This window comes from Narcine bancroftii, chromosome 7 (assembly GCF_036971445.1).
Source record: "Narcine bancroftii isolate sNarBan1 chromosome 7, sNarBan1.hap1, whole genome shotgun sequence".
NCBI classification, from domain to species: domain Eukaryota; kingdom Metazoa; phylum Chordata; class Chondrichthyes; order Torpediniformes; family Narcinidae; genus Narcine; species Narcine bancroftii.
This window is the reverse complement of record NC_091475.1, coordinates 189,790,580-189,804,770: the sequence shown is the minus strand read 5'-3', so window position 1 is coordinate 189,804,770 and position 14,191 is coordinate 189,790,580. Positions and strand designations below refer to the sequence as shown.

General features: G+C 38.2%; 1 protein-coding gene across 1 annotated transcript in view; it reads right to left on the bottom strand.

Moving 5' to 3' along the window:
- The window catches only part of LOC138739523 (anosmin-1), a 221,031-nt gene that overhangs the window by 38,078 nt on the left and 168,762 nt on the right, over window positions 1–14,191 (bottom strand). Inside the window, exon 9 of the mRNA XM_069891769.1 lies at window positions 9,440–9,595. Coding sequence (XP_069747870.1) covers window positions 9,440–9,595 — 156 coding nt within the window. The remainder of the gene's footprint in view (window positions 1–9,439; window positions 9,596–14,191) is intronic.

Sequence of the window (14,191 nt, the reverse complement as noted above, 5' to 3'; positions counted from 1 at the left end):
TCTTAATTTGATATTGCAGCTCCACATTTTGCATTTCTGTCTGACTCCCTATCCAAAATAAAGATTCTTTACCCACAAATTTGCCAGTCCTGCTCTTTTCAGTTATGTCTTTATAAAAACAACAAAATTATATTCCTCTATGTTAATCACCACCGTCAGATCATTCGCATTAATGTGAGACTTTATTAAAAAAGATAGCATCCAGCTTTTCAGTTTGAACTGTCTCATTGACAAATGAATCTCCTAATCTGGATTAATACAGCCTTTACTATTCAATGTCATCATAACATTTCCCATCATGCTCCTCTGTGACCTCATTACATTTTATCTGATGTTAGTTTTTTCATAAATTATTGGTCATAAGGGTCCAGAAAATGAAGTTGAGCCAGAAGAGCCACCCACCCTTTTAGGGTCATGGGCATTCATTTGTGTTCACATAAATATCTGACTGGTCTGGTAAAAAGACAATGGTGGAGAAACACAGCAGGTCAAACAGTGTATTTTATGTAGCAAAGATACAGAAAAATAACCAACATTTTGGGCTTGAGCCCTTCATCAAGGTATGAGCAAAATATAGACAGGTGCCTGTATGAAATGGTTGGTTATGAGGGACAGGGGATTGCGTCAGTTTCAAGCTTAAATTCTCAATTTTTTCTCTCTGTCTAAATTATACTTCTATTTAGTGCTCTATCTAGACAGTTCATCTAATCTTCCTTTAAGATTACTCCTTAAAGCCTATCTCAGAGCACACATCATTTTGCTTTTGACATTTGGTCTGGAATCAAACTCCATCTACCTGAATTAGCTGGTACATTTTAGTAGATTGAAGGTGCAAGATAAATAGAAGTTGTTGCTGCTTTGTTGCTTCAATCTTGAAGGAGGCTATCTGACCTTTGTAACCTGGAATGATCTCACCTTAGATACACCCATAGCTCAGAGATGAAAGGTTAGGTCAGTGGCTCTCAACTTTTTTTTCCAATCACATACCATTTTAAGTAATTTGTATACCATAGGTGCTCTGTGATTAGTAAGGGATTGCTTAAGGTGGTACGTGGGTGGAAAGAAAAAGTTTGAAAACGACTGTTTTAATTGTACCAAATTGACTTGTTATGTGCACAGTTTCATAACTCCAAAGGAAATGGGCCAATGACAAATTTTTCTCAAGCAAAATATTTCAGTAACAATTAGGTCTAGAGCAGTGGTTCCCAACCTTCCTTTCCCACTCACATACCACCTTAAGCAATCAGATCTTACAGCATAGAGATTACTTAAAGTGGTATGTGAGTGGAAAGAAAAAGGTTGAGAACCACTGGGTTAGGTTGTTAAACAACAAGTCACCATGCTAAAAAAGCAAGTGCAGTAAAATTCCTGATATCCAGGATTCAAACAACCGCCAAAAATTGAGGAAATAAATAAATAGATGGAGAGATAGATAGATAGATAGATAAATAAATGATCAGACAGACAGATTAGATTAAAGTTTAAATAAAAAATTTAAATTGTAAAGGTAAATATTCTCCAAAACGACACATAACCCTTTGGTTTAGATGGGACCAAACGTTGAGCTGGCAGAGCTAGTCATTCCCTGCCCGAAGCAGCTGTTTGAATAAAGTTGTGTTTGAATTAAATAGCCTCACCCAGGATGAAGAGCCTGTCCTTGCCATTCACCACTGGGACAACTCTCCCAAAGTGTATCCCTATCCCTGCTAAGTTACAGTCTTTATCTTTATTAGTATATGATTAAGTATGATTAGTAAGGCTTTATCTGTAAACGGGGGGGGGGGGTATAATTACGATGATGGCAAGGTTAGTGTATTGATTAGCACATCGCTGTCATAGCACCAGTGACTGGGGTTCAAATATAAATGTTGTAAATTATGGGAATTACCTGATTAGAGTGAACTTTACACACTGTATATTTCAGCATATAAAATGACCCTTGAAACACCCGAAATGCATACAAAAAAAAGTGGGGCCATGTTATAGGCCAGAAACAAAATCAAGACCTTAAATTCTATTCAAAAAAACTGCCCGATATATATTCAGCATATAAGATGACCCTCGAAACACCAAAAGGACCCCACCCTACAAAAAATTCTGGTCAGAAATGCAGACCAGTCCCAACCACCCAGTCCCTGACACCTCCCCACCGCCGCCAGTCCTGACACCTCCCCAGCATAACCCAGCTAGATACTTTACAACTGTAGAGTCCGAGGTCCCTGCTCCCGTCTGGGAGCTCAAGCTCCTACCCAGAAACCAGTGCCCCCCAAGCCTACATGTAGCTGTGGTTCCTGCACCGAGCACACTTGGACAGCTAGAAAACTTCTTCGACGTGGACGGCACCGCACCCGATTTTGAGAATGGAGTCACCATTGCTGAATCAGGCTGCACCCAATGCTGAAGACTTGGACCAGCACCGTTTGACATCTTCCTGGCCAGAAGTAAAGGACTTTTTTTTCCTGTTATTGTAATCACTTGGTTGTTTAATTTACAGATTTGTTACTTGGCGATTGGGGTGTTGTAACAAAGTTTGGGTTGCTGGAAGGCCCAGACACCATCCGGAACATTCCTTATAGCCGCTCTGAGGCATCAAGCAGAAAATTGATGGGTCCTTTTATATGCCCAATATATGATAAAACCATGAAATTCATGCTGAAAATGGGGACCTTTCTTATCTGAAGCTCGTCTTATATGTTGGAATATATGGTAATTAAGGACAACAATACTAATATTTTTCAAATTACTTTGCATTGTCTTTCATCTTTTAAACTGTTTATTCCTAATGCAGATGCATTAGTAAGGCATTGTAAGAGTGTGTCTCAGCCAACTGTAAAATTCATATATCCAGCATTCACAATCCCTAGATTGTGCCAGATACTGAGAATTTTACTGTACTGAAAGGGAATAAATGGTAATGAAAAATGTTACCATTGAAGTGAACCTTAAAGTCACATAGTTTCATTCCAAAATTAATTTCCCGGTTCCAGCTCTTGCCCACCTTAGCTGATAAACCTCAGGTTGAACTATAATATTGAATTACCTTGATTATAGAAGAGGGGAAAATATCAAGTGTTACCATGAAATTCAGTGCATACATCTTTTTTTTTTTAACTTTTTTATTTTTCACACCATAAATCACAATAGCCATGATAAACACTTTTTCTTTTCCACACATTTACAGTGACTTTTTCTCCCTCCCCCCTCCCTCCTCCAAAGCCACCCCCCCACCCCCCCCTCTCATCCATTTTAGGTATACAATCTAGGTTGCATTAATTCAGTTAGACAATGTTGTCATTCAACAAAAATACACCAGAAATTCTACTGAGTCCATTCTTTTCTTTTCTTCTCCTTCCATCAACTTAGGTAATGTTTGTTCCCGGTAGGTTTTCGCTATTGTATTTAATGTAAGGCTCCCATACTTGTTCGAATATTTCAATATTATTTCTTTAACTATATGTTATTTTTTCTAATGGAATACATTTATTCATTTCTATATACCATTGTTGTATTTTCAAATTATCTTCCAATTTCCAGGTTGACATAATACATTTTTTTGCTACGGCTAGGGCTATCTTGACAAATCTTTTTTGTGCATCTTCCAAGTCAATTCCAAATTCTTTATTTTTTATGTTACTTAGGAGAAAGATCTCTGGATTCTTTGGTATATTGTTTTCTGTTATTTTATTTAATATCTGATTGAGATCATCCCAAAATTTTTCTACTCTCTCACATGTCCAGATTGCATGAATTGTTGTTCCCCTTTCTTTTTTACATCGAAAACATCTATCAGATACTGTTGGGTCCCATTTATTTAACTTTTGCGGTGTAATGTATAGTCTGTGTAACCAATTATATTGTATCATACGCAGCCTCGTATTTATTGTATTTCTCATCGTTCCAGAGCATAACTTCTCCCATGTTTCCTTTTTTATCTTTATATTTAAATCTTGTTCCCATTTTTGTTTAGTTTTACCATTTGTTTCCTCATTCTCCTTTTCTTGCAGTTTAATATACATATTTTTTATAAATCTTTTGATTAACATTGTATCTGTAATCACATATTCAAGGTTACTTCCCTCTGGTAAACTCAAGTTGCTTCCTAATTTATCTTTCAAGTAGGATCTCAGTTGGTAATATGCCAGCGCTGTATCTCCAGTTATATTGTACTTATCTCTCATTTGTTCAAAGGATAAGAATCTACTTCCTGAAAAACAATTTTCTATTCTTTTAATCCCTTTTTTTTCCCATTTTCTAAAGGCAAGGTTGTCTATTGTAAAAGGGAGTAGCTTATTTTGCGTCAATATTAGTTTTGGTATTTGGTAATTTATTTTATTTCTTTCTACATGAATCTTCTTCCATATATTGAGGAGATGGTGTAATACTGGAGAAGTTCTATGTTGTACCAATTTTTCGTCCCATTTATATAATATGTGTTCAGGTATCTTTTCCCCTATTTTATCTAATTCTAGTCTCGTCCAGTCTGGTTTTTCCCTTGTTTGATAAAAATCTGATAGGTACCTTAATTGTGCGGCTCTATAATAATTTTTGAAGTTTGGCAATTGTAAGCCTCCTTGTTTATACCATTCTGTTAATTTAGCTAGTGCTATCCTCGGTTTCCCCCCTCTCCATAAAAATCTCCTTATTATTTTCTTTAACTCTTTGAAGAATTTTTCTGTCAGTTGTATTGGCAATGCCTGAAATAAGTATAGTATCCTTGGAAAAATGTTCATTTTAATACAGTTTATCCTTCCTATCAGTGTTAGTGGTAGCTCTTTCCAATGCTCTAAATCGTCCTGTAATTTTTTCATTAGTGGATTGTAATTGAGTTTATATAATTGGCCTAGATTTTTGTTTATTTGCACACCTAGGTATCTTATTGCCTGCGTTTGCCATCTGAATGGGGATTCCTCCTTAAATTTTGAGAAATCCGCGTTATTCATAGGCATTGCTTCACTTTTATTTACGTTTATCTTGTATCCCGACACTTCTCCATATTCCTTCAATTTCTTATATAGTTCTTTTATTGATAGTTCTGGTTCTGTTAAGTACACTATCACATCATCCGCAAACAGACTGATTTTATATTCCCTGTCTTTTATTTTTATTCCTTTTATATTATTATCTCTTCTTATCGATTCTGCTAGTGGTTCTATAGCTAGCGCAAACAATAATGGTGATAGTGGGCATCCCTGCCGCGTTGACCTGCTTAAGTTAAATTGCTTTGATACATGTCCATTTACTGTCACTTTCGCTAACGGTCCCTTATATAATGCTTTAATCCAATTAATATACTTCTCCGGTAAACTGAATTTTTGCAATACTTTGAACAAGTAATTCCATTCTACTCTGTCGAAGGCCTTCTCTGCGTCTAAAGCAACTGCCACTGCTGGTGCTCTATTTCCTTCTACTGCATGAATTAAGTTAATAAATTTACAAATATTGTCTGTTGTGCGTCTTTTTTTGATAAATCCAGTTTGGTCTAAATTTACCATTTTCGGTACCTGTTCTGCTAATCTGTTCGCTAATAGTTTAGCTATTATCTTATAATCTGTGTTTAGCAGAGATATTGGTCTATATGACGCTGGTGAGAGTGGATCTTTCCCTTGTTTTAGTATCACTGTAATTATTGCTGTTTTACATGAATCTGGTAAGTTTTGTGTCTCATCAATCTGGTTGATTACATCCAGGAGGGGCGGTATTATTAGGTCTTTAAATGTTTTGTAGAATTCTATTGGGAGTCCATCCTCTCCTGGTGTCTTATTATTTGGTAAATTTTTTATTATCTCTTGTATTTCTACTGTTCCAAATGGTTCTGTTAATTTATTTTGTTCCTCTATTTGTAGTTTTGGTAGTTCAATTTTAGTCAAAAATTCATCTATTTTCCCTTCTTTCCCTTCGTTTTCAGTTCGGTATAATTGTTCATAGAATTCTCTGAAGTTTTCCTTAATTTCTTTTGGATTATATGTAATTTGTTTGTCTTTTTTCCTTGTTGCCAATACCATTTTCTTAGTTTGCTCTGTCTTAAGCTGCCATGCTAAGATTTTGTGTGTTTTTTCACCTAGTTCATAATATTTCTGTTTTGTCTTCATTATATTCTTCTCCACCTTATATGTTTGTAATGTTTCATATTTTATTTTTTTATCCGCCAATTCTCTTCTTTTGGTTGTATCTTCCTTTATTGCTAATTTTTTTTCTATGTTTATTATTTCCCTTTCCAACTGCTCTGTTTCCTGATTATAGTCCTTCTTCATCTTGATTGCATAACTTATTATTTGCCCTCTAATGAATGCTTTCATTGCGTCCCATAGTATAAACTTATCTTCCACTGATTCCGTATTTACTTCAAAGTACATTTTTAATTGTTTTTCAATAAATTCTCTAAAATCCTGTCTTTTAAGTAGCATGGGGTTTAATCTCCATCTATACATTCTTGGAGGGATGTCCTCTAGCTCTATTGCCAATAACAGGGGTGAGTGGTCCGATAATAGTCTAGCTTTATATTCCGTTTTCCTAACTCTCCCTTGAATGTGGGCTGATAACAGGAATAGGTCTATCCTTGAGTATGTTTTATGTCTAGTCGAGTAGTGTGAGTATTCCTTTTCTTTTGGGTTTTGTTTCCTCCATATGTCCACAAGTTTCATTTCTTGCATTGATTTAATTATAAATTTGGTTACTTTGTTCTTCCTGTTAATTTTTTTCCCCGTTTTATCCATATTTGGATCCAAATTCAGATTGAAATCCCCTCCTATTAGTATGTTCCCTTGCGTATTAGCTACCTTCAAAAAGATATCTTGCATAAACTTTTGATCTTCTTCGTTAGGTGAATATATATTAAGTAGATTCCAAAGCTCTGAATATATCTGACATTTTATCATAACATATCTCCCTGCTGGATCTATTATTTCCTCTTCTATTTTAAATGGCACATTTTTGCTAATTAATATAGCCACTCCTCTTGCTTTTGAATTATACGATGCTGCTGTTACATGTCCTACCCAATCTCTCTTTAATTTCTTGTGCTCCAATTCAGTTAAGTGTGTTTCTTGGACAAATGCTATATCTATTTTTTCCTTTTTCAGTAAATTTAGTAGTTTCTTCCTTTTAATTTGGTTATGTATTCCATTAATATTTAGAGTCATATAGTTCAGCGTAGCCATTTTATATTTTGTTTATCTTCTCTTTCCATTTTTCCATCATTACCTTTCCTCCTTTTCCATTTCTGTTTTCTTATTTTCAACTCTTTACCAGACAACATTCCTACAACATCCAACATTTTCCTTATTCTCCTAATTCTATCTTCTTTATCCCCAATCTCCCCTTCCCCTCCTGAGTTGCCCTTTATCCCTTGTCGGACAACCACATCTCCCCTCTCCATTTGGATTTGCGAATCCACTCGCAAGCGTCAACTGATTTTGCAGTGACCGCTCTTTTCCCCCACCCAGCCCCCCCCAGAAAAGATTTCGCTTTTTATATGTCACAAAGGTCACTCTTTTAATTCCCTCCTTATTCTCTCTATTCCATTACCTTCCCTTATTAATTCTTGTCTATACTCTCTATGTTTTCCTCTAATTACAGATACTTTCACATATGCCCATTGTCTCTATTCACTCTTATACCTCTTTACCCGCATACATATCAATCGTGGTCATTTTTACCCTCCTTACCCGTCTTCATCCCTCAGTCTATTTTTGTCTTTACCCACATACATATCAATCGTGATAATTTTTGCTCTCATTACCCGTCTTCATCCCTCAGTCTATTTTTGTAATTGTTCTGCAAATTTTCGTGCTTCTTCTGGATCCGAGAATAGTCTGTTTTGTTGTCCTGGAATAAATATTTTCAATACCGCAGGATGCTTCAGTGTAAATTTATATCCTTTCTTCCATAAAATCGCTTTTGCTGTATTGAACTCTTTTCTCTTCTTTAGGTGTTCAAAGCTTATATCTGGATAAATGAAGATTTTTTGCCCTTTATACTCCAGTGGTTTGTTGCCCTCTCTTACTTTTTCCATTGTCTTCTCCAGCACCTTTTCTCTTGTAGTATATCTTAGGAATTTTACTACAATAGATCTTGGTTTTTGTTGTGGTTGTGGTTTAGGGGCCAATGCTCTATGTGCCCTTTCTATTTCCATTTCTTGCTGTAGTTCTGGACATCCTAGGGCCTTAGGGATCCATTCTTTTATAAACTCCCTCATATTCTTGCCTTCTACATCTTCCTTAAGGCCCACTATCTTTATGTTATTTCTTCTGTTATAATTTTCCATTATATCTATTTTTTGGGCTAGTAATTCTTGTGTCTCTTTAGTTTTTTTATTAGATTCCTCCAATTTCTTTTTTAAGTCTTCTACCTCCATTTCTGCTGCTATTGCCCGTTCTTCCATCTTGTCCATTTTTTTCCCCATTTCTGTTAAGGTCATATCCATTTTATTTATTTTCTTTTCTGTGTTGTTTATTCTTCTTCTTAAATCATTGAATTCCTGTGTTTGCCATTCTTTAAATGACTCCATGTATCCTCTAACAAGAGCAAGTATATCCTTTACCTTGCCTTTCCTTTTATCTATTTCACTGTATTCTTCCTCTTCTTCTTCCTCTAGGTTGGCCATCTGTTGTTTCTTTGCTGCCCTTTCCTCCTCTTCTTTCTTGTTTCCATTGTCTTCTGTGGTCTCTTCTTGCTGCAGGTGTTCTGCAGCTGTCGTTGCCGGCTGTGGAGATCGACTCCCCAGCTGGTCCCCCCTCCCGTCGGTGTGTTTTTTTTCATGCGCATCACGCATGCGCGACTCCTCGCGCATGCGCGGTTGCGCACTTTTACTCGGCTCTGTGAGCCATTGTTGTAGTTCTTTTTCTACCGACCTGAGGTAGTGGGGTCTTCTCTCCACAGCGGGCCTCTTCGGACAGGTAAGGCCTTCACCTTTTTCCTCCGTTGTCTTCTCTTCCTCTCTTCTTTCCGTTGATTTTGATTTTTCTCCTTTTGTCTCCATCTTCTTTCCACCTTTATACTCACTTTTCTTTAACTTGTATTTCTGTGCCTTTGTATTTTCTCTTGTTTTTCCCGACTTTTCTGGAGAGGGCTGGAGTTCACCGTCCGGCCACTACTCCATCACGTGACTCCTCCTCCATTCAGTGCATACATCTGATGCTACCCAGTTTTGGAGTCTTCAATTCAAGAAAACATCTGTTTTGGTGTTTAAAACACATTTAGCTTTCAACTCAAGCTTTATCAATAATTAGGAATTGTTTCAAACCCAATTTGTTTCAAAATTAGGAAAATAGGAAGATAATAAGAATACAGACATCAGCAAGTATTTGAAGATCAATTTCTGGCAGGCCAATTTTATTAGACAAGCACACTGTTTCTCTTGCCCCATCCAAATATACCTTGAAAGTAAACTTGTAATAATAGTAGTTCAGTTTGAAGATATGAATAATACAGTAAGGCATACCTTCCATTTTCTTCCAGTAAACTTTAACCTGAAGTTGGTTGTCCTGATAGAAAGGAGCCCCGACATCAATGAGACGTATAGTTCTTTTCCCATGAGATGATGGGAGGGTATTGACAACACCATGTCTGGATTTTGTTGCTGAAGCTGTAAAGTCTCCTTTGAAGAAATAACATCAATGTTAAAATGACTCCTTCAACATAGTGCATCAAATCCAAATGGATTACATGATCCCTGTTCATTTCTTTTCAGACCAGAGTGATTCCAAATCTGCTAGATAAGGGAAATTCTGAATAATGGCCACATTATATTTATGTTCTCATTAAGCCAGCTGTATTGCATTGCTATTGTCACCTGAGCAACAACTCTTTAAAATAATGTATATCAATTCCGACCAGCCTAATGCTATCAGACAAACATAGACCATGTTGAACTCTGAAGTTCAAGTTTATTATCATCTGGCAGCTTTATACAACCATATAAAACTGTGTTTCTCTGGATCATGGTGCAAACAAATATACAAAATATGTAATAATCACATATTTTAATATATGTAATAAACATATAATTTAAAATAAATATTTTAGGATAATTTACTCAGTAACAGTTACTCAGATAATTTACTCCATTCATTAATCTCACAGGCTGCATGAAGCAGCTATTCCCCTGCCTGGCAGTCCTGATTTTGATGTTCCTGTTCCTCCTTCCTCTGGTAGTGAGTCCAAGGTGTTGGGTGATGCATGGAAATGGTCTTCTATAATTCTTTGAGCCTTATTTAAACAACATTCCAAGTAAATATCATCAAAAGAGGAAAGGGAGTCCTCCATTATCAGCCATTTTGATGATCCACTGTATTGACTTCCAATCTGATGCTTTGCAGTTACAATACCACGCAATGAGGAAGCAAGGCAGGACGCTTTCAATTCTGCTATTGTAAAATGTTGTCAACATGGGGGCCAGCCACCTTGCCCTCCTCAACCTCCTTAGGAAATGTATACAATACTGCACCTTCGTGACTAATGAGGATCCAGGATAGGTTGTTCTTTTATGCTCATCAAGGAGCTTTGTGCTCTCCACTCTCTCCATGTCAGAAATGTTGATGTGTAATGGAGAGTGTTCATCCTTTGTCCTCCTGAAGTCATCCAATCATCTTTTTTCTTGTCCACGATGAAACTCAGATTGTTGCACTTGCACCATTTTACAAGCATCTTAACCTCTTCACTGTAAGCTGGTTTGGTATTATTGCCAACGAGGCCAAATACTGTTGTATCATCTGCAAATGATGATTCTGTTAGAACTGAATCTGGCCGTTCAGTTGTGAGTCTGCAGCGTGAACCGTCGCGGGTTAAACACACATTCCTGTGATAAGTTCAATGGAGCACCAGTGCTCAGTGTAATGGGACTTGTGATTTTGCTACTAACCCAGTCTGACTGTGGTTTTTTGGTCAAGAAATCCAGAATTCAAATTCAGAGAGGCATATTGAGTCCCAGTAAGGACAGTTTGAGTCCCAGTAAGGACAGTTTATCCACCAGCATTTGAGATATGATAGTATTAAATGCTGAGCAGATGAAGCTTGGAGGTCCTCCTTTGGAGTTGTTCTAATGCCCAGTAATATCCATTGCAGCTCATCAGCCCAGTTCAGGCCCTCTAACCGAGCCATCAAAGCTGACTTGAGATGTTGATGAAATCTTTCCACATTTCCATTGGCCTGGAGATGATAGGTGGTTGCATGCTGAATTGTTGTACTGAGAAGCGAGACAAGGCTGTCCACAGCGAGGAAGTAAATTGTGATCCTCTATCCAAAGTAACATGCACCAGTAAACAAAAATGAGACACCCTGGAACTGAGGAACGCCCGAGCACAAGTGTCTGCAGCAGCATCTACCAAAGGCACGGCCTCGGGCCATTGCATAAACCTATCTATTACTGTAAAAGGATAACAGCATCCTCTTGATACAGGAAATGGACCAATGTCCACGTGGGCATGAGCAAAATGACAAGTAACTCTTGGGAAAGACCAAGAGTCTATTGCCTCAGTATGCCTCTGAACCTCTGTTTTTTAGCAAGCAATGCAGGACCTTGCCATTTGTGTAATGTCTTTTTTAAGACCGTGCCACACGAACCTGTCTGAAACCATACGAACAGTCGATCTAATTGATGAATGTGAGAGACCATGCACAGAGTCGAATATTTGAATGTTTCCATGATGCTGGAACTATTGGGCATGGGTGTCCCATTGATATATCACAGAAATCCAATGTGGACATCCTTCAATTGCAGGTTCATGATTGCAGACCAATAAGCATTCATCTCATGGTCATGTTCTTGGGCCACGGCCAAAGCTGTGTAGCAATACCTTGATCTACAGACAAAACCTCGAGTGGAGCAAAACAGGGCAAAGCATCAGCTACTACATTGTCTTTTCCTGAAATATATAGTATTTTTGGAAAATTCTGAAATGAATGATAATTGCCATTGCTGTCGCACTGACAATGTAGTAACCTTGGAAATGCAAATGTTAAGGGCTTGTGGTCAGTGTACATAGTAAAGTCTCTGCCCTCCAAAAAAAATAACACAAGTGTCAAATAGACAAGTAAATGGCCAAAGTTCCTATCAAAAGCACTGTATTTCTTCTCTGCTTCATGAAGATGGCGGCTGAAGAATGCTAACAGTTTCCATTGCCTGTTGCTATATTGATGAAGTGCACTTCCTACAGCCATACTGGGAGCACCTGTAGAAAGGGTGGTGGCTGCATTTAAAACTGGGTAGCTGAGCATAATGGCATGAGTCAACAATTCTTTTGTCTTCAAAAAGGCATTGTTTTCCTCTTCGGTCCAATGATTGGTTCTGGCATTTCCAGAAATTAAAAAGAGGCTTCATGATATGAAGCTCCCGGAAGAAACCAACAGTAAAAATTTACCATTCCCAAGAATTTCTGTAGGCTTTTAATGGTAGCAGGTTTTGAGATTTGGAAATGGGCTCAACTTTGGATTGCATCAGGGTCACACCATCTGGAATAATCCCATGCCCCAAGAAATCAATTGTTTCTTGTCCAAAAATGCACTTATTTGGAATGATGGTCAGTCCAAATTCTTGAAGATGAATAAAAAGTGTACGAAGATGTCCTTCCTTGGCCATACTGGCCACTAACATGTCATTGAGGTAAATGAAGACATTGGTCATACCATGTCCTAAAGGATCCATCACCCTTTGAAATGACTGAGCAGCATTCTTTAATCCATATTGGCATTTGTAAAAATTGGAACAACCCAAACGGGCTCATTATTGCTGTTTTGGAATGTCTTCCAATGCTACCGGTACTTGGTGACAGCCACGCATCAAGTTTATTTTTGAGAAGATCTTCGCTCCATGCAAATCAGCCGAAAAATCTTAACTATGAGGTATCGGATAACGATTCAGAATGGTGACATCGTTAAGCCGCCTGTAATCTTCACATGGTTGCCAACCTTCATTGTGTTTCGGGACCATATGTAATGGGGATGCCCAGGAGCTGTCGGACCTATGAATTATGCCTAGTTCCTCCATCTTGGCAAACTCTTCCTGAGCTAAGTGCAGCTTTTCTCGAGGCAAGTGGCGCACTTTCGCATGGATAGGAGAGCCATTAGTACAAATGTGGTGAGTAACACTGCGCTTTGCAGTGGAGGCAGAAAATTGTAGAGTAGTAATCTCAGGGAAATCTTCCAACAGCTTGGAGAATTCATCCACTAGTTTACTTAATGTTTGGAGGCACAAAGCAGGGGTAGAGGTGTCTGCCAGAGGAATGGTCTGAAGAGTAGTTCCATCTATTGGCCGACGCCCTTTTAAGTCGATGAGGAATGAATGAGCCCAAAGAAAATCTGCACCAAGCAAAGGTCGGGATACTGCTACTATAATGAATGGCCAAGTGTAAAGGTGATTCTTGAACTTGACATTCTTCTTCCTGGTGCCAAGGGTTGGAATGTGGGAACTGTTAACTGCTCGTAGTTGCAGGTCCAGGGTAAAATAGTGTGTATCAAAACCAGTGGGTGGAGATACACTAATTTCTTAACCCACGTGCACAAGAAATTTTTACTGGGACAACTGGTCCCATACATGCAGTAGACTTGCAGGTTTCTTGTCAATTGCCGCAGCCCTTACTAGCAGATAGCCTGGATGTTTCCCGCAAACAGGCAAAGTGGAAGGCATTTTCAGACATTTATGCCCCAACGCTTGGGTGTGATAATATCACCAAGACGAGGTCCACAGACTGCTTGTTTGTCTTGGGGAATTACATGCTTGTAGGGAGTGATGTACTAAAAGCACTAGAGTGTGACTCGGGATCTATATTGGAGCGGTTGGTTGTGCAGACTTGTCTTTCCTCACTGTGCATTTTAGGCAGCCATAGGATGTCTGCCTTCTCCACTACAGCCATTGGGTCTTCAAATGAACACTTGGATAACAAGACCCTAATACCATCTGACATTCGTTCCAAAGAGATCTGATCGAATAACATATTGGGACTTTCACCAGATGCCAGGAACAGCATTTTGTCCATTGGTTCTGAAGGGGCCCTGTCTCCCAACCCATGTCCCTTTCCTTATGGGACATGCCATATACCCATAATAAAAGTACTTTTAAAGCATTATACTTGTTGGTACGTGATGGATCCCATAGGAAGTCGCCTGGTCCAGGGCACTGATGAGATGGTAATAACGAGTGGTGTCGAACTCAACTTTGCAAAGGTGAAATTGCGCTTCAGCCTGTTGGAACTACAGT